We start from the raw sequence: 21,982 nt of genomic DNA on the forward strand, positions 1-21,982 counted from the left end.
TGGCCAAAGTACTGGAGTTTCAGCTTTAGCATCATTCCTTCCAAAGAAATCCCAGGGCTGATCTCCTTCAGAATGGACTGGTGCATCTCCTTGCACTCCAAGGGACTCTCAAGAGTCTTCTCCAACACCACACTTCAAAAGCATCAATTCTTTGGCACTCAGCCTTCTTCACAGTCCAACTCTCACATCCATACATGACTACTGGAAAAACCATAGCCTTGACTAGACGGACCTTAGTCGGCAAAGTAATGTCTCTGCTTTTGAATATGCTATCTAGGTTGGTCATAACTTTTCTTCCAAGGAGTAAGCGTCTAGACACCTCCAAATTTAAACATATAGCTACTAGATGACCCAATTAAACTAAAAAAAAAGAAGAAGAAAGAACATAGCTCTTCAATTTGCATTTTCCTCTTTTCCTAGGATCCTTTCTTCACTTCTCTTTACGTCAACTCTCATTTCATAGCCTGATTCTTTAGACTGCAACCTATTATTTAAAACTCACTTTTGTTTTCAGTAATAAATATTTTTCCAAAATACCTCTTTCTCTCACTACAACTGATAGTCATGTCTTACATTAATTTTGTGATGTCTTGTTTGTTTTATTTTTTAACATATCAATACCTGAGAGTAAAACATATATTTGCCCCCAAACAAAGTAAGTAAATTGTTCAATACTTTTAATGTGTTTATCATCACTGTTAGAATCATTTTTTAAAACTTTGAGCTGGAAGCATGGGTTTGTAAATTTATTTCATAGATTTAATCCTGATGCAAGCTGAAGAAAATACAGAGAATAATGAGAATTTAATAAATGCCAATTAGAAAATTTTGACTCCATATATATTTGTTCTGTTTGTTAGGACATGGCACTACAGCTAGCACCCCAAACCTCATTTTTAAATAGTTTATCTGGTCTTTCTGCAGGATAAAATGTTTTCATGTCCACCATAACATATCCCTCAACAGTCGAGGGGAAATGTTTATCCAGTCACTGTCAAATGATTCTGAGCCTAAAGATTTAATTTTATTTAAATAGATCAAGGCCACATAGGAATGTGTATAACAATTTACACTCAGTTTATTACTCTTATATTAACTGGGGACTTCTTGTAGTCCTGAGTTTCCTTTTTTTTTATTCTTGAGAGATAGACTCTGTAAATAAAACCGTAAATATTTCAATTGAGAACACTTTAAAAAAATATGGATGATGTTCACTATTTAATTTAATGCTTACCATTAAATGAAGAAAAACTAAACCTGAATTGAGGTTGATTCCTGTCTCTAACCATGTTAATGTTTCTGTAATGTTAGATTTTGAAGACAAAAGGAGAAATCTTTCCAATCTGTCACAGTCTTGAGTATTTATATAATCTCGATTATGGCTTTTTGTAATATACAACCCAGGACACATTGGATGCAAACATCAGGGTCAACAGCCAACTGTCCACCTGGATTAGAATATTTGACTCAGGTACAATAATGTGTTTCTTAATTTAGTTGATGGAAAATAATATGAAGTTAGATAGTTTCAAAATATTATTTGTTACTGGAAAATATTTTTACTATAGATTAAAATACTACACTTGTAACTTCAAAAATTTTACATTTTATTTAATTTTAGTTTCTGATTGAGGCAGTAAACATAATTTAAATACAGTCATTTCTTTGAAGAAAGAAATGGCAACCCACTCCAGTATTCTTGCCTGGAAAATCCCATGGACAGAAGGTCCTGGCAGCCTACAGTCCATGGGGTTGCAAAGAGTTGGACATGACTGAGTGACTGAGCACATCCCTCGGCATCTATGGGGAATTGGTTTCAGGACCAGCCTGGCAGATACCAAAACCACAGGGTTCTCAAGTCCCAGAGCCCACCTTCTGAATATGTGGTTTGGTGTCCACAGATACAACCAACTGTGGATCATAAACAGGGCATGGTCAGAGGTTACCTGAATCTGTGGATGTAGAACCAAGAACTGTATGCTGACTATATAGTTACTCAAAAGAATCTGCTTATAAGCAGACCCTAATAGTTCAGACAATGTCTCTTAAGGCCCAACTATGGTAAAACATTGTTTTTTATAAATTTATCATCTGGGAAACTTATTTACAAGGCAACCCACTCCAGTACTCTTGCCTGGAGAATCCCATGGAGGGAGGAGCCTGGTAGGCTACAGTCCATGGGGTCACAAAGAGTCAGACACGACTGAGCAACAAACTACTACTACTTTTTAAAACAGGAACCTGGATTTGGGGAATGTAAGTAAAAATTACTTAAGGACTCTTCAGTTCATCTAATGCTTAGATAGTAGAAGCCTGGTTTACAAATGTAAAATATGAACACTAATATTAGAAAAAATATCTATTCTCCACAAAATTTAATGATAGAGAATAATTATCTTTGTGACATCAATTCTGATTTAATTTCCTGTAGGGCTATCTCTAAATAATAAACTTTGGCATTTCACATTACTAATTACTGGCTACATCTTAATTTTTAACTCTTTAAAAGTGAAACAGTATGCATGTTCCTTCTTAAAAAGGTTATTTACATTTTCAGTGCTTAATTGTAAATCTGTTGCAAACACTAATAAAAATCTAATTTCATTTTTTAATATGGGCAAAAACTACAATAAACTTTTTACTTTAAATTGCAATACAGATATTTCTCTCTGAATTTCAAAAATATATTTAATAAAATTATTTAAAAATTTTTGTGAACTATAATGTTGAGACATTAACAATAGAGCAAAGAGAATACACTTTATAGATTATCTGATAATATTTTGTCATTTCCTTTTTCTATGGTAAAAAAATATTAAAACTTCACATGTAGACTCATATAAAGGTATGATATTTGACAGAAAAAAAATGAGAACTCTTGATAATGAATCAATTACTTTAAATATCCTAAATGTAAGTATAAATGTATATAAGTATTGTTATGTGCTTTAAATTTAGTTTGATTACTCCATTCCACATATGTTTATTTTCTACTGTGATAGATAAATCACTTATTCGTGTGTCAACGTTTTGATCTTCTGGAAGGTATGTACCAAATGCACTGATATATTAATTCTTAAATATGTAATTTGTTTTGCTGTAGATCTACCAATCCCTATAAATTAAAGTGCTTCTTTTGTCTGAAGAAAACTAAACCTTGAAATATACCGAGATTGTATAGAAGATCTTGAGATGATGCAAACATGAATATGATCATAGTCTTCTCATGGGAAGAGAGGCAGAAAGATATTGGCTCCAGATAATAACTGAAAATTCTAGTCTGCATTAGTCTTACTAAGAGCAGGTCCATTTCCTGAAAACATTCACCCGTCCTGAATTCCTTTAAGATAGGTATTTGAGAGAAGCAATGATTTCAGATTCTTCAGGGATTCTGAATAGAAACAGGATGCAAGTAAAGTAATGGGGAATCCAATCCACTCTTCAGTCTGAGAAATTAAACTGTCCTTTAGAATGCAACTGTTTACCTTTATCTCAACTTAATACCAAGATACATTGCTAAGTATAAAAAGCAGTTAGTAGTGCATATTGTAGTTTGTGAGTGTGTGTGTATATAAAATACATTTAGTTTTTGCATATGTTTAAGATTTCTTTAGAATAATGCATATGAAATTGGAGAAAGGAGAAGGAATACAACAAGCCTAGAAGGAAGAATTATTTTAAATGTTATGTTCTTTGCATTTTTGAATTTGTGCCATGCATATGTAGTTTCTAACCATAAAAGGAAATGAAATTTAAAAGGAAGCCAGAAGTTTTTCTTTTCATAAATTTTGAGTTGTAGTCTGTCTGTGAATGTTAAAAAAAATGAATACATTCTAAATATGTTGGTACAATATGAAGACATAATTATGTTCATTTTTATGAATTATGTTCACTTTTTAACGGTTAGTGGGAAAATATTGTAACTAAGTTTCAAAGGTCGATATTAAAAATGTTAAATGTATATTAGAACAACATATATTCATTATACATATATTCACTAAAGAACATTTTAAATTAAGAAAAGCAGAAGATAACCATCTATGCAAAACTACTGATAAAGCTGTTCTGAAGCCTTTTAAAAAATATTCCTTTGATGAGGCTTTTTGAAATCATTTTTACTCATTGTCCATGAAATAAAATATATTGAATATAGTTCCCTGTGCTATACAGGAAGATCTTGTTTTCCTGTTATATGTATAGTAGTATAAATGTGTTAATTCCAAACTCCTAGTTTATCTCCCCCACGTCCCTGCCCTGCTTTCGATTTAGGTAACCATAATTTCATTTTCTATGTCTTTGAATCTAGTTTTGTTTTGTAAATAAGTTCATTTGTATCATTTTTTAGATTCCACATATTCAGATATCCTATCAAGAGATATCATATATTATTTGTGTTTATCTGAATAACTTCACTTAATATGATTATGTCTATCCATGTTACTGCAAATGGCATTTTATGGCTGAGTAGCATTTCTGTTGTATATATACACCACATCATCTTCATTCAATCATCTACTGATATACATTTAGGTTTGCTTCCGTGTTGTGGCTATTGTAAATAGTGCTGCTATGAACACCAAGGTGTATGTATCTTTTCAAATAGAGTTTTCTCCAAACGTATGTCCAGGAGTGGCACTGCAGGATGATTTGGTGCTAGTTTTAGTTTTTTAAGGAGCTCTTAAAGTGGCTCTACCAATTTACATTTCCACAAACAATTTAGGAAGGTTCCCTTTTTTCCCACACCCTCTCCATTTGTCATTGTAGACTTTCTAATGATGGCTACTCTGACTAGTGTGAGGTGATACTTCATTGTGGTTTTGATTTACATCTCTCTAATAATTAGTGATGCTGAGTTCTCTACAGATATATGCCCAGGAGGGAGACTGCAAGATCATATAGTAAGGAACTATTTTTAGCTTTGTAAGGAACCAACATAATGTTCTCCATAGTGGCTGTACCAATTTACACCCTGACCAATAATGTAAGAGGGTTTCTCTTTTCCACACCTTCTCCAGAATTTATCATTTATACACATTTGAATGCTTGCCCATTCTGACAGGTGTGAGATGATACCTCATTGTAGTTCTGTTTGCATTTCTCTAATAATTAGTGATATTGAATATCTTTTCATGTGCCTATTAGCCATCTGTATGTCTCTTTCAGAGAAATGATTATATAGATCTTCAGCCCCTTTTTAACTGAGTTGTGTACTTTTTGATATTTAGCTGTGTAAGCCATTCATATATTTTGGAAATTTGATCCCTTGTCAGTAGCATCATTTGCAAATATTTTCTCCCAGTCCTTAGGTTGTCTTTCCATTTTGCTTATGGTTTCCTTAGCTGTGAAGAAGGCAGATACAAAAAATTCTTACTACAATTTATGTCAAAGAGGGTTCGGCCTATGTTTTCCTCTAGGAGTTTTATGGTATCCAATCTTCCATTTAGGTCTTTAATCTATTTTGAGTTTATTTTTGTATACGGTGTTAGAGAATATTTTAATTTCATTCCTTTACATATAGCTGTTCAGTTTTATCAACATCATTTATTGAAAATACTGTCTTTTTTTCCATTGTATATTCTTACCTTCTTTGTTACAGATTAACTGACTGTGTCAGTTTATTTCTGGGCTTTCCATCCTGTTGCATTGATGTATATGTCTGTTTTTGTGCTACACTGCTTTGAATACAATAGCTTTGCAATATAGTTTGAAATCAGGGAGTTTGATTCCTCCAACTCCATTCTTCTTTCCCAAAATTGTTTTAGTTATCCGAGGTAATTTTTGTTTTCATACAAATTTTGAGATTTTATTTTTGTTCTAGTTTTGTGGGGAAAAAAATGCCATTGATACTTGATAGGGATTGCACTAAATTTATAGTATAATCATTTTAACAATACTGATTCTTCCAATACAAAACCACCGTATATATTTCCATCATTTGCGTCATCTTTATTTCCTTCATCAGCATCTTAGTTTTCAGACTACAGGTCTTTTGTCTCTTAGGTAGGTATATGCCTAGGTATTTTATTCTTTCTGATGCTACAATAAATGGGATAATTTCCTTAAATTTTCTGTCTGATCTTTTGTTGTTAGTGTATAGAAATGCAAAAGATGTCTGTAAATAAATTTTGTATTCTGCAACTTCAACAGATTCATTGTGAGCTCTAATAATTTTCTGGTACCTTGCTTAGAATTTTCCCTGTGTTTTCCCATCATGTTTTCAGCAAACAGTGATAGTTTTACTTCTTCTTTTCCAGTTTGGATTCCTTTTATTTCTTTTTCTTCTGTGATTGTCATGGCTAGGACCTCATAAATATGTTGAATGAAAGTGATGATAGTGCATTCTTGTCTTGTTCCTAATCTTAGAGGAAATGCTTTCACCTCTTCACCACTGAATATGGTGGTAGCTGTGGATTTGTCACATATGGCATTTATCCCTGGTGCTTCATATGGTAAAGAATCTGCCTGCAATGCAGGATACTGAAAGGTTGTTGTTGAATGAAAAAAAGATGCCGGGATTCTTGGCCCCTGAAGGAGAAGAATTCAATCCAGGGCCAGAGACAAGGCTTGATCGCTCAGAGTTTTTGTGTAATAAAGGTTTTTTAAAGTATAAAGGAAATAGAGAAAGCTTCTGACATAGGCATCAGAAGGGGGCAGAAAAAATACCCTTCTGCTAGTCTTTAGCTGGATATTATATAGTCACTAGCAGTCTCTTAATGAAAGAAACAGAAGGCAATGGCAACCCACTCCAGTACTCTGCCTGGAAAACCCCATGGATGGAGAGCCTGGTAGGCTGAAGTCCATGGGTTCACGAAGAGTTGGACACGACTGAGTGACCCCACTTTCACTTTTCCTTTCATGCATTGGAGAAGGAAATGGCAACCACTCCAGTATTCTTGCCTGGAGAATCCCAGGGACAGGGGAGCCTGGCGGGCTGCCATCTACGGGGTCACACAGAGTCGGACATGACTGAAGTGACTTAGCAATGAAAGAAAAGAATGTCTTAAAACTCAGAATGGCACCAGGCTCCTCACCCATAAGATGCATTTTGGGATAATCTTGGCACCAAATGGTTTATCCTGGGCCATAAAATGATTAACTTGAGTCTTGAAGAAGGACAGATCACCATACAAATAGTTTCATTTACATAGATTAGGGGAACAATATCTGAGTATAACATGCTGGTTTATCAAGTAGGTTCTGAGCCAAGAGCCGGAACCAACTTGGAGACAGAGTTTGGAGTAAATGCATAGTATGTTAGCATAGCTTAAGATAAACATTTCCAGAAGAGCAATGCATTGGTTATCTCTAGGTTTGAGAATAGTTAAGTTCAGGTGAAACCAGGTGTCATTATGGCAGCACAGTATTTTAAGAGAAACCTCCTTTTAAAATTCTAATAGATGGAGAAATATACCATGTTCATGGATCAGAAGAATCAATATAGTGAAAATGAGTATACTACCCAAAGCAATCTATAGATTCAGTGCAATCCCTATCAAGTTACCAACGGTATTTTTCACAGAACTAGAACAAATAATTTCACAATTTGTATGGAAATACAAAAAACCTCAAATAGCCAAAGCAATCTTGAGAAAGAAGAATGGAACTGGAGGAATCAACCTGCCTGACTTTAGGCTCTATGACAAAGCCAGTCATCAAAGACAGAAATATAGATCAAAGGAACAAACTAGAAAGCCCAGAGATAAATGCACACATCTATGGACACCTTATCTTTGACAAAGTGGCAAGAATATACAATGGAGTAAAGACAATCTCTTTAACAAGTGGTGCTGGGAAAACTGGTCAACCACTTGTAAAAGAATGAAACTAGAACACTTTCTAACACCATACACAAATATAAACTCAAAGTGGGTTAAAGATCTAAACGTAAGATCAGAAACTATAAAACTCTTAGAGGAGAACATAGGCAAAACACTCTCCGACATAAATCACAGCAGGATCCTCTATGACCCACCTCCCAGAATATTGGAAATAAAAGCAAAAATAAACAAATGAGACCTAATTAAACTTAAAAGCAAAGGAAATTATAAGCAAGGTGAAAAGACAGCCTTCAGAATGGGAGAAAATAATAGCAAATGAAGCAACTGACAAAGAACTAATCTCAAAAATATACAAGCAACTCATGCATCTCAACTCCAGAAAAATAAACGACCCAATCAAAAAATGGGCCAAAGAACTAAACAGACATTTCTCCAAAGAAGACATACGGATGGCTAACAAACACATGAAAAGATGCTCAACATCACTCATTATCAGAAAAATGCAAATCAAAACCACAATGAGGTACCATTTCATGCCAGTCAGAATGGCTGTGATCCAAAAGTCTACAAGCAATAAATGCTGGAGAGGGTGTGGAGAAAAGGGAACCCTCTTACAGTGTTGGTGGGAATGCAGACTAGTACAGCCACCATGGAGAAGAGTGTGGAGATTCCTTAAAAAACTGGAAATAGAACTGCCTTATGACCCAGCAATCCCACTGCTGGGGATACACACCGAGGAAACCAGAACTGAAAGAGACACATGTATCCCAATGTTCATCGCAACACTGTTTATAATAGCCAGGACATGGAAACAATCTAGATGTCCATCAGCAGATGAATGGATAAGAAAGCTGTGGTACATATACACAATGGAGTATTACACAGCCATTAAAAAGAATACATCTGAATCAGTTCTAATGAGGTGGATGAAACTGGAGCCGATTATACAGAGTGAAGTAAGCCAAAAAGAAAAATACCAACATAGTATACTAATGCATATATATGGAATTTAGAAAGATGGTAATGATAACCCTGTACGAGAGACAGCAAAAGAGACACAGATGTATAAAACAGTCTTTTGGACTCTGTGGGAGAGGGAGAGGGTGGGATGATTTGGGAGAATGGCATTGAAACATGTATAATATCATATAAGAAACTAACTGGCAGTCCAGGTTCGATGCAGGATACAGGACGCTTAGGGCCCGGTGCACTGGGATGACCCAGAGGGATGGTATGGGGAGGGAGGTAGTAGGGGGGTTCTGGATGGGGAACACATGTACACCCGTGGCAGATTCATGTTGATGTATGGCAAAACCAGTACAATTTTGTAAAGTAATTAAGCCTCCAATTAAAATAAATAAATTTAAATTTAAATAAATAAATTTGTACGGAGAAGGGAAAAATCTTGCTAGCTTGTTTCCTCCTGTTGCTTAAGAGAGATGAAAATGCCTGAGACTTGCAGGCTATTTCCTCCATTTGGAGATCCCTGACCTTCCTGCCTGTTACCCTCTCAATACCCAGGTTAGATCTCTGGATCAGGAAGATCCCTGGAGAAGGGAATATCTACCCACTCCAGTATTCTTTCCCTGGGAATTCTATGAACAGAGGAGCCTGGCAGGCTACAGTCTATAGAGTCACAAAGAGTTGGACATGACTTAGCAACTAACACTTTCACTTTCATATTCCCTCTATGCCCAGTTTCTGAAGATTTTTTATGATAAATGGACATTTAATTTTATCAAAAGCATTTTCTGCCTCATTGAGATGATCATGTGTGTTTTATTTTTCAGTTTATTAATGTGGTGTATCACATTTAACGAGCTGCAGATATTGAAAAATCATTGCAAACTTGGGGTAAAACACACATGATTATGGTGTATGATCCTCTTAATGTATTGCTGGAATCAGTTTGCTAGTATTTTGTTGATGATTTTGCATCTATATTTATCAGTGATACCTGTGATTTTGTGTGTGTGTGCGATGTCTTTGGTATCAGGGTGATTGTGGCCTTTTAGAGTGATTTCAAAAGTGTTCGTTTCTCTGCAGTTTTTTTGGATTAATTTCAGAATTAGTTAAATCTCTAAATGTTTGGTAGAATTCACCTGTGAAGCCATCTGGTCTTGAATTTTGTTTGTTAGGAGTTTTAAAATTACTGATTCAATATTTTTTGTTCCTTCTTGGTTCAGTCTGAGATTGTATCTTTCTGAGACTTCTTCCATTTCTTCTAGAGTATCCATTTTATTGGCATATAGTTGCTCATACTAGTCTTTTCTAATCCTTTGTATTTCGGTGGTGTAGGCTGTAACTTCTTATTCATTTCTGATTTTACTGATTTGGGCCCTTTTTTTTTTTTTTTTTTTTTTTGGATGAGTCTGGTTAAAGGCTTACCAATTTTATCTTTTTTAAGAAACAGCTTTTAGTTTCATTGATTTTTTTCTGTTGCTTTTCAATCTCTTCTATTTCTGCTTTTATATTTCTGATTCCTTTCCTAATACTAACTTTGGGTTTTCTTTGTTATTCTTTCTCTAGTTGCTTTAGGCATAATGTTAGGTTGTTTATTTCAGATTTTTCTCATTTCCTTAGGTGAGATTTTAAAGTTATAAACTGGCCTCTCAGAAATACTTTTGTTGCATCCCATAGATTTGGATTGTTGTGTTTTCATTTATCACTAGGTATTTTTTAAATTTCCTCTTTGATTTCTTCATTAATCCACTGAATGATTGGTAGCATATCATTTAGCCTCCATGGGTTTGTCTTTTTCGTGTGTGTGTTCCACCCACCCCCCCCCCGCCCCGCCCCTTGTTGTTGATTTCTAGCCTCATATTGTTGTGGAAAGAAAAGAGCCTTCATGTGGTTTCAATTTTCTTGAATTTATGTAGCCTTGCTTCGTGGCCCATCTTGTAATTTACCCTGGATAATGTTCCATGTGCACTTGAAAAGAATGTGTATTCTGCTGCTTTTGGCAGCAGAATGTTGGAATTCTCAGTTACATCTGTTTGGTCTAGTGTGTCATTTAAAGCCTCTGTTTTTTACTGATTTTACTGTCTGGATGATCTGTTCATTGATGTAAGTGGGATGCTAAAGTTCCCCAAATTATTATGTTGTAACTGTTCATACCAGACCACCTGACCTGCCTCTTGAGAAATCTGTATGCAGGTCAGGAAGCAACAGTTAGAACTGGACATGGAACAACAGACTGGTTCCAAATAGGAAAAGGAGTACATCAAGGCTGTATATTGTCACCCTGCTTATTTAACTTCTATACAGAGTACATCATGAGAAATGCTGGGCTGGAAGAAGCACAAGCTGGAATCAAGATTGCCGGGAGAAATATCAATAACTTCAGATATGCAGATGACACCACCCTTATGGCAGAAAGTGAAGAGGAACTAAAAAGCCTCTTGATGAAAGTGAAAGTGGAGAGTGAAAAAGTTGGCTTAAAGCTCAACATTCAGAGACGAAGATCATGGCATCCAGTCCCATCACTTCATGGGAAATAAATGGGGAAACAGTGGAAACAGAGTCAGACTTTATTTTTGGGGGCTCCAAAATCACTGCAGATGGTGATTGCAGCCATGAAATTCAAAGACGCTTACTCCTTGGAAGAAAAGTTATGACCAACCTAGATAGCATTTTCAAAAGCAGAGACATTACTTTGCCGACTAAGGTCCGTCTAGTCAAGGCTATGGTTTTTCCAGTGGTCATGTATGGATGTTAGAGTTGAACTGTGAAGAAGGCTGAGTGCCGAAGAACTGATGCTTTTGAACTGTGGTGTTGGAGAGGACTCTTGAGAGTCCCTTGGACTGCAAGGAGATCCAACCAGTCCATTCTGAAGGAGATCAGCGCTGGGATTTCTTTGGAAGGAATGATGCTAAAGCTGAAACTCCAGTACTTTGGCCACCTCATGCGAAGAGTTGACTCATTGGAAAAGACTCTGATGCTGGGAGGGATTGGGGACAGGAGGAGAAGGGGACGACCGAGGATGAGATGTCTGGATGGCATCACTGACTCGATGGACATGAGTCTGAGTGAACTCCAGGGGTTGGTGATGGACAGGGAAGCCTGGCATGCTACGATTCATGGGGTCACAAAGAGTCAGACACAACTGAGCAACTGAACTGAACTGTTCATTTCTCCTTTTATATCTGTTAATATTTGCCTTATATACTGAGGTACTTCTACGTTGGGTGCATACATATTTATAGTATTTTCTTCTTGAATTGATCCCTTGATTATTATGTATCATCCTTCTTTGTCTCTTCTAACAGTGTTTAAAGTCTATTTTGTCTGATATAAGTATTGATTGCTATTTCAGTATTCCTTTGATTTCTATTTTTGTGGAATACCTTTTTCCATCCCCTCACTTTCAATCTGTATGTGTCTCTACATCTGAAAGCAGTCATTTTTAGGTAGAAAATATATGAGCCCTCCTGGTTTTATATCCATTCAACCAGTCTAGGTCTATTTGTTGAAGCATTCAGTCCACTTATACTTAAGGTAATCATTGATGAATATGTTCCTAACAACATTCTTTCAATTGTCTTGGATTTGTAGATCTTTTTCTTCACTTTCTCTTTTGTTCTCTTGTGATTTGATGACTATCTTTAGTATTGTGTTTGGAGTTTCTTTTTCTTTTCTGAGTGTATATCTATTAAAGATTATTGTTTTGCAGTTACCATGGTGAAACCCAGCATTTTAAATAGATACTCAATAATTCTCAAGAAGGGATAATACATATTACCTTTCGTTATTAAACATTTACTTTGCTTCCATTTTATTTTTTCTAAGTTATGTAGCAGTGAATATTTGGTACAGAGAGCGATTTTTAAATTTTTAGAAATTTTTGTGTGATCATGGGAGTAAGATTATTAGGACAAAAGATAATATTTCCATTTTCTTGCAAAAAAAAAGGTGAATTCATTATCTTATGTGGACGATATATGAGAGTGCTCACTGTCTCCCCTAATTTAAGTGAAATATTTTTGCTTGGTTTCTATTAGCCAGATTGAAGACTAATAAAGTCATTTTCATGACCTATAGGAAGGAAAACTGGAGAGGAGCAATTTTTTTAAAGTAACTCAAAGCCTATAGTTACAGGTTAATTACCCTGAACTTCAAAAATGAAATGCTATGCATGGAATTTTAGCATAAAAGGAACTAGAGAACAGCTACCATTTCTTTTATTTTTCTATATGGGGGAACTAAGAAAGTAGTGAAGAACATTCCTTGAAGCCAAGGGGTTTCTTACTCAACATTATGCAACTTATTTGTATTTGAACATAATTTGGTATGCAGTGTATACAGATCATATACATATTATTCATAATCACCATTTTATTTCATTCTTTAGTGGTCAGTCCCTTTGAAACTAATAAAACATATGATGTCATGAATAATCAAGGACAACGACTTTACTTTGCAGAAGAGAAAAGTAATTGTTTCATCAGACACCTCTGTGGACCTTCAAGGCTTTTTACCATGACAATTTATGATAATGTAGGATGTGATGTCATTACTCTGCATAAAGCTCTAAGATGGAGCTGTTGCTGGAGTAACTGCTGCCTACAAAAGGTCAGTAAATATTATTTCTACAATGTGATTAAAATGTATTTGAGTTCCTTCAAAAAAGCCTCAACACTGGGAAGTATATTAAAATTAAAACATTGGGACAAAGGATAATCTGGAATAAAATATGTCAGAGTGAGAATTATATAATATCTCATACTTTCAGAATAAGACCCATGTGTAACACTGTAAATATTTTTCTGGCAATGAAAGTTAAAAGAAGTTTAGATTTTTAGAAGTTTTCTATTGTAAAATATCATTGTGACTTTTCCAAACTTTAAACATCTTATTTTGTATTGGGGTATAGCTGGTTAACAATTTTGTGGTAGCTTAAGGTAAACAGTGAAGGGACTCAGCCATTTATATACATGTATCTATCCTCCCCTAAACCTCTCTCCCATCTAGGCTGGCATATAACATTGAGTAGAATTTCATGTGCTATGCAATAGGCCCTTGTTGGTTACCCATTTAAAATATAGCAGTGTGTAGTGTGTACATGTGGAGAAGGAAATGGCAACCCACTCCAGTATTCTTGCCTAGAGAATTTCAGAAGAGCCTGATGGGCTGCTGTCCATAGGGTTGCACAGAGTTGGACATGACTGAAGCGATTTAGCATGCATGTATGCATTAGAGGAGGAAATGGCGACCCACTCCAGTATTCTTGCCTGGAAAATCCCAGGGACAGAGGAGCCTGGTGGGCTGCTGTCTATGGGGTCGCACAGAGTTGGACACGACTGAAGCGACTTAGCAGCAGCAGCAGCAGTGTGTACATGATCTTCCCAAAATGCTAACTATCCCTTCCCCCTGCAACCATAAGTCATTTTCTAAGTGAGTCTCTTTCTGTTTTGTAAGTTCATTTATATCATTTCTTTTTAGATTCCACATATAAGGAGTGTCATAAGATATTTCTCCTTCTCTGTCTAACTTCACTCAATATGACAGTCTCCAGGACCATCCATGTTGCTGCAAACGGCATTATTTCATTCTTTTTAATGGCTGAGCAATATTCAGTTGTATATATGTACCACATCTTCTTTATCCATTCCTCTGTTTATGGGCATTTAGGTTGCTTCCATGTCTTGGCTATTGTAAAGAGTGCTACAATGAACACTGGGGTGCATGTATCCTTTTCGATAATGTTTATCTCCAGATGTATGCCCAGGAGTGGAACTGCAAGGTCATAGGGTAGCTGTTTTTAGTTTTCTAAGGATCTTCTATACTATTCTCCATATTGCATTTCCCTGTGTGTATTTATTAGCTACTGAATATATAGTGTTTAAATCTTTTGCCCTTCCTAAAATAAGCCAATTCTTCTTACTGAGTTATGAGCATTCTTTAGATAGTGTGAATACAAGCCTTTTCTCAGATATGTGCATTGCTAATATTGTACCCAGGATTATGGCTTGGCTTTTCATTTTATCACCCTTGGAAAAAAGGAGGGTTTCAATTTTGATAAAATCTAATTTATCATATATATTCTTTTATGGTCCATGCCTTTAAGAAATTACCTAAAAAAATTTGCCTATCACAAAATGGCAAAGACTTCCTTATATTTCTTCCAGAAATTATATATTTTAGTCTAGTTCCATTTGAAGTTAATTTTTTGTACCTGTGAGGGAACAGCTGAGATTTCTTTTTTATTATTTAATGTCCAATTGTTTGAACACTATGTTTTGAAAAAAAGACTACCCTTACCATAGAATTGTCTTTTATATCTTTGAAAATAAATTGTCAATATATGTGTGTACCTTTTTCTGGAATCTGCTCTCTTCCACTGTTCCACTGATCTGTTGTTGTTGTTATTGTTTAGTCACTAAGTTGTGTTCAATTCTTTGTGACCCCATGGACTTCAGCATGCCAGGCTTCCTTGTCCTTCACTAACTCCCAGGGTTTACACTGATCTATACATATAGTTGTATACAGATATGTCCCCTTATGCCAATACTACATTGTACTGAGTACCTAGCTTTAAAGTCTTAATACTAGCCAGTATGAGCATTCTAATTTTAGTTTGCCTTTTTAAAATTGTTTGATTCTGTTAAGTACTTTGCACATATAAGTTTCAAAAGAATATTTTATATTACTTGAAACTTCATGCCTAGATAATGATTTGGATGGCATTGAATCTATTTGTTAATTTTGGGAAATAGTGGTTTATTTGACTCCCCAGGTGGGCTCAATGGTAAAGAATGAAGGAGGTACAGGAAACACAGGTTCAATCCCTGGGTCAGGAAGATCCCCTGGAGTAGGAAATTGCAACCCACTCCAGTATTCTTGCCTGGAACATTCTGTGGACAGAGGAGCCTGGAGGGGTACAGTCCATGGGGTCGCAAAGAGTTGGACAAAACTGAGACACTGAGCATGATTTATTTTACTTATTTATTTATTTTAATTTTTGGTTGTGCTGGATCTTAGTTGCTGTGTGTGGGCTTTCTCTAGTTGTGTAGAGCAAGGGCTACTCTTTAGTTGTGGTGCATGGGCATCTCACTGCAGTGGCTTCTCTTGTCACATAGCACAGCCTCTAGACTCATGGGTTTTAGTAGTTGCAGCATGCAGGCTCAGTAGTTGTGGCACATGGGCTTAGTTGTTCCACAGCATATGGAATCTTCCTGGACGAGAGACTGAACCAGTCTCCCCTACATTGGCAGGCAGATTCTTATCCACTGTGCCAGCAGGGAAGTTCAGGAAGTGATTTTTTACTAATATAATATCTTTGCTTGATGACTATGGTATATTTCTCCTTAGATTTAGGTCTTCTTTAATAACTCCTGGTAGTTATTTTCAGTACATAGTCTTATAAGTACCCTATTAGGACTAAATGAAAGTATTTCATATTTTTAGATACAATTAAGTGAACGTGAAAGTCACTCAGTCGTGTCCGACTCTTTGTGAGCCCATGGACAATAAAGTCCGTGGAATTCCCCAGGACAGAATACTGGAGTGGGTAGCCTTTCCCTTCTCCAAGGGATCTTCCCAACCCAGGGGTCAAACACAGGTCTCCCACACTGCAGGCAGATTCTTTACCAGCTGAGCTACAAGGAAGATACAATTAAAAATATATTCAAATTAAATATTTCATTTGTGTTGCTCACATATAGAAAAACAATTGAGCCTTGATTATTGATCAAGCCAAAAATCGCTTATGAATTCTATCAGAAATTTATATATTCCTTAAGGTTTTCTCCAAGTACATAATAAGAAAAAAAAGTTTTACTTCTGCTTTTCTTATCTGTATGCTTTTTATTTATATGTGTATATGTATAAATGTCACATTTATTTATTGTCAACTTTCTAGTTGAGAAAACTATTATAATATTGAACATAAGTAAGAAAGGATAGTCTTGCCTTTTGTACTGATTTTTAAGATCTAATCTTTATCATTAAGTATGACATTCTTCTGTAGTTTTTTTACATATAAAAAACTTTGTTTCATATACTTTCTTAGGTTGAGGAACCTCTCATTTATTCCTAGTTTTCTGAGTTTATATCATAAATAAATTTTGTATTTTGTCAAATATTTTTCCACATCTACTCATTTGATTATGACTTTTCTCTTTTAATCTGTGATTACGTAAACTGCATCAAATGATCTTTTTAAATGTTAAATCAACTTGACATTCTTGAGGTAAATTGCACTTGTACACATTTGTTATTCTTCTTACATATTTCTGGATTCACTTTGCTAATAGTTTGTGTTTATGTATATGATATATATGCCTGTATTATTCCTTTAAGTTTTTGTGTGGCTTTGGAACCAGGATAATGTTGGTTTCATAAAGAAAGTTGGAACTATTCCTTATTTTTTTCTAAAAAAGCTTGTGTAGGATTTGTATTATTATCTTATTTAAATATTTTATTATGTTCTTTCAGTTCAGTTTAGTTGCTCAGTCGTGTCTGACTCTTTGCAACCCCATGAACTGCAGCATGCCAGGCCCCTCTGTCCATCACAAACTCCTGGAGACCACCCAAACCCATGTCCATTGAGTCAGTGATGCCATCCTACCATCTCATCCTCTGTCGTCCCCCTTCTCCTCCTGCCCTCAATCTTTCCCAGCATCAGGGTCTTTTCCAATGAGTCAGCTCTTCGCATCAGGTGGCCAAAGTATTGGAATTTCAGCTTCAACAACAGTCCTTCCAATGAACACGGAGGACTGATCTCCTTTAGGATGGCGTGGTTGGATCTCCTTGCAGTCCAAGGGACCCTCAAGAGTCTTCTCCAACACCACCATTCAAAAGCATCAATCTTTGGCACTCAGCTTTCTTCTCAGTCCAACTCTCACATCCATACATGGCCACTGGAAAAACCATAGCCTTGAGTAGACGGACCTTTGTTGGCAAAGTAATGTCCCTGCTTTTAAATATGCTATCTAGGTTGGTCATAACTTTGCTTCCAAAGAGTAAGCATCTTTTAATTTCATGGCTGCAGTCACCATCCACAGTGATTTTGGAGCCCAGAAAAATAAAGTCAGCCACTGTTTCCACTGTTTCCCCATCTATTTCCCATGAAGTGATGGGACCAGATGCCATGATCTTCATTTTCTGAATGTTGAGCTTTAAGCCAACTTTTTCACTCTCCTCTTTCAACTTCATCAAGAGGCTTTTTAGTTCCTCTTCACTTTCTGCCATAAGGGTGGTGTCTTTAGTGAAGCTATTTCAGTCTATAATAGTGGGTGTGTGAAGGATTTTAGACATATTCAAAACTTGTTTTATATATATATAGATAGATAATCAGGTTTTCTTTTTCTTCTTAAGTCCATTTTTGTAATTTGTTTCTTTCAAAGGATTTGTCTATAGAAGCTGTTGAATTTTAATTGGCATAAAGTTGTTAATATATTCTTTACTTTCCTTTTAAGTTTGCAGATTATGTAGTAATAGCTCCCTTTTCATTTCAAACAGCAGTAATTTGTGTTTTCTTTCTTTTTTCATGTTTAGCTTAAGGAACTTTACTTTTGGTTTTGTTTTCTCTTTTTTGGTCCATTTCCTGTTTGATTTTTTTCCTCTAATCTTTTATTATTTCTTCCACAATTTCTCCTACCTCCTTAAAATAGGAACTTCTATTAAAAAGTCTTCACAACCTTGTACAGCACGTACTGGGGCCAGACCTCAAATAAAAAGCCACAAAAAAATCAAGAAACTCTCAACCAGTGCCATTCCCTTTTTCCAGATGTTGAGTCATGTCGTTTTTATCTTCAGAATCATTTTAAGAGATTCTAATAGGAGGGCAGAATTCTAGGAATTTCCCTTCTGTTTGATTGTGTAATGTTAGGAATATGGTTTCTTTTTGAGATTTACCTTCTCTTTACACCTTTTCCACCTTTACCTGAACTTCTCTTTCTTTAACCTAGATCTTCCTGTCTTATGCAGTTTTTATTCTATTCTCTGTTATGAAAGGGAATCTTGGATGGATGACATTGTAAAAAGTTATGTCTAGACATCAGCCCCAGTAGGTCCCCCCATCATCTTCTTGTACTGACAATGGAGGCAGTAGGGGCTGTGCTGTCGCATCCCATTTTCAGTTATGTTTCTCAGACTGGTCCTTTGAGATTTTTTTTTTCCTTATTGATTCTTGCCAAATGAAACACCTCCCATGACAAAAGTTATCCGCATATGTTTGTAAAGTACTTCTCCCTCTGTTTATACTATTTTATTTTCTTTTAAATTTATTTAATTGCAGGCTTCTTATCTTCTGAGGGGGATCTGTTTCTCTTTGTGATGATACTGGTGAGTGGTATCTGGATTCCTTGGATCTCAGGAGTTATCTTGCTGCTGTCACTTGTTTTACTACATCTACTTGTATTTTGAGATGTGAGGCTATAATTTTTCCATCTATTTTGATAAAGAATTTCACAGTGGTTTTGTTTGGTTTAGCAATCATACTTACTGTGTCCTTTCTATGAGGATTTTGAGAAGACTCATAAACTATATCACCACTACCACCTTATTCACTTAAGGTCTTATTTTTTGATAGAATAATAAATACATGTGTATATATAAAAAGGAGGAAGTTAAAGAGGAAAGAAGAAAGAGAAGGTGGGAGAAAGAAAAAAATAAAGTTAGCAGAAGTATATTCAGGAAAAATAATGTCTGTCAAACTTTTAGTTCCCATGTCTGCTTTATTCTTCTTCAGAAGCAGCTGCTATTATGAGTTAAAGAATTATTCTATGAACATTTGTATAATAGATGCATCAGTTCACTTCAGTTCAGTTGCTCAGTCCATCTGACTCTTTGCGACCCCATGAATCCCAGCTCGCCAGGCCTGCCTGTCCATCACCGACTGCCAGAGTTCACTCAAACTCATGTCCATCGAGTCAGTGATGCCATCCAACCATCTCATCCTCTGTCGTCCCCTTCTCCTCCTGCCCCCAAGCCCTCCCAGCATCAGTCTTTTCCAATGAGTCAATTCTTCGCATCAGGTGGCCAAAGTATTGGAATTTCAGCTTCAGCATCAGTCCTTCCAATGAACACCCAGGACTGATCTCCTTTAGAATGGGCTGGTTGGATCTCCTTGCAGTCCAAGGGACACTCAAGAGTCTTCTCCAACATCACAGTTCAAAAGCATCAATTCTTTGGTGCTCAGCTTTCTTCACAGTCCAACTCTCACTTCCATACATGACCACTGGAAAAACAATAGCCTTGACTAGATGGACCTTTGTTGGCAAAGTAATGTCTCTGCTTTTCAATATGCTATCTAGGCTGGTCATAACTTTCCTTTGAAGGAGTAAGTGTCTTTTAATTTCATGGCTGCAATCACCATTTGCAGTGGTTTTGGAGCCCAAAAAACTAAAGTCTGACACTGTTCCCACTGTTTCTCCATCTATTTTCCATGGAGCGATGGGACCAGATGCCATGATCTTCGTTTTCTGAATGCTGAGCTTTAAGCCAAGTTTTTCACTCTTTTCTTTCACTTTCATCAAGAGGCTTTTTAGTTCCTCTTCACTTTCTGCCATAAGGGTGGTGTCATCTGCATATCTGAGTTATTGATATTTCTCCCAGCAATCTTGATTCTAGTTTGTGCTCCTTCAAGCCCAGCATTTCTCATGATGTTCTCTGCATAGAAGTTGAATAAACAGTGTGACAATATACAGCCTTGATGGACTCCTTTTCCTATTTGGGACCAGTCTGTTGTTTCATGTCCAGTTCTAACTGTTGCTTCCTGACCTGCATACAGATTTCTCAAGAGGCAGGTCAGGTGGTCTGGTATTCCCATCCCTTTCAGAATTTTCCACAGTTTCTTGTGATCCACACAGTCAAAGGCTTTGGCATAGTCAATAAAGCAGAAACAGATATTTTTCTGGAACTCTCTTGCTTTTTCCATGATCCAGCGGATGTTTTCAATTTGATCTCTGGTTCCTCTGCCTTTTCTAAAACCAGCTTGAACATCTGGAAGTTCACGATTCACATACTCTTGAAGCCTGGCTTGGAGAATTTTAAGCATTACTTTACTAGCATGTGAGATGAGTGCAATTGTGCAGTAGAAGGAATGTTTGAGCATTCTTTGGCATTGCCTTTCTTTGGGATTGGAATGAAAACTGACCTTGTCCAGTCCTGTGGCCACTGCTGAGTTTTCCAAAATTGCTGGCCTACTGAGTGCAGCACTTTCACAGCATCATCTTTTAGGATTTGAAATAGCTCAAATGGAATTCCATCACCTCCACTAGCTTTGTTCGTAGTGAGGCTTTCTACGGCCCACATTCCAGGATGTCTGGCTCTAGGTGAGTGATCACACCATCGTGATTATCTTGGCTGTGAAGCTCTTTTTTGTACAGTTCTGTGTATTCTTGCCACCTCTTCTTAATATCTTCTGCTTCTGTTAGGTCCATACCATTTCTTTCCTTTATCGAGCCCATCTCTGCATGAAATGTACTTATGCTTATCTATCTATCTATATATATATACTCACATATATATGTGTGTGTCTGTTTGAGGTGTGTTTGTAACACGGTAGATTTTTTTTGCAATTTTTTAACTTGAAGATTATATTGGTATGTATAGAACTTCCTCAATCTCATAAATGGTTGCATAATAAGCCATTTTATGGGTGATATGCCATAATTTATTCAAGTAGTCTATTGATTTTTATGAACTGGATTTTAAATCACAATGAGCATAAAGAACTTCAATGAAGTCATATTTGTATTGTCATAAAGGTACAAAAGTTCTTGGCATATTGGATAATAAACAGTTTTGGTGTGATTTGTGCTTTTAAGACATATCTAATAGGCATAAAAATTTAAAAAGTGACCCTCATAAGCACCAACTGTTATTATCATCCCTCTTTTACAAGTGGAAAATTAATTTCAGAGAGGTTAGTGATCTGTCCATATTTCATGTGGTTAGTGAACAGCAGCATCAGATCTCAATTCAGGGATTTCAACATCCAAATTCTTCTTTTTCACTTCCATGCACGTAGGCTAAGTTGCTTCAGTTGTGTCCAACTCCTTGCAACCCTATGGACTGTAGCTCATCAGGCTCCTCTGCCCATGGGATTCTCCAGGCTAAACCTGCATCTCTTGCATCTCTTGCATTGGCAGTCGGGTTCTTTACCATACCACCACCTAGAAAGCCCTTTCACTTCTGCATCAGTCCCCAAATATAGGGCATGCCTAAAACTCAAGAGTTCTGTTCACATATACAAAAAC

General features: G+C 36.2%; 1 protein-coding gene across 1 annotated transcript in view; it reads left to right on the forward strand.

Annotated features, from left to right (window-relative positions):
• Positions 1–1,378: 1,378 nt before the first annotated feature.
• Positions 1,379–21,982, forward strand: part of LOC138093116 (phospholipid scramblase 1-like) — a 33,323-nt gene continuing 12,719 nt past the window's right edge. Inside the window, exons 1-3 of the mRNA XM_068989231.1 lie at positions 1,379–1,471; positions 3,003–3,045; positions 13,129–13,349. Of these exons, the coding sequence (XP_068845332.1) occupies positions 1,379–1,471; positions 3,003–3,045; positions 13,129–13,349 (357 nt within the window). The remainder of the gene's footprint in view (positions 1,472–3,002; positions 3,046–13,128; positions 13,350–21,982) is intronic.

The sequence above is a fragment of the Capricornis sumatraensis genome, chromosome 1, assembly GCF_032405125.1.
Source record: "Capricornis sumatraensis isolate serow.1 chromosome 1, serow.2, whole genome shotgun sequence".
In the NCBI taxonomy this organism is placed as follows: Eukaryota; Metazoa; Chordata; class Mammalia; order Artiodactyla; family Bovidae; genus Capricornis; species Capricornis sumatraensis.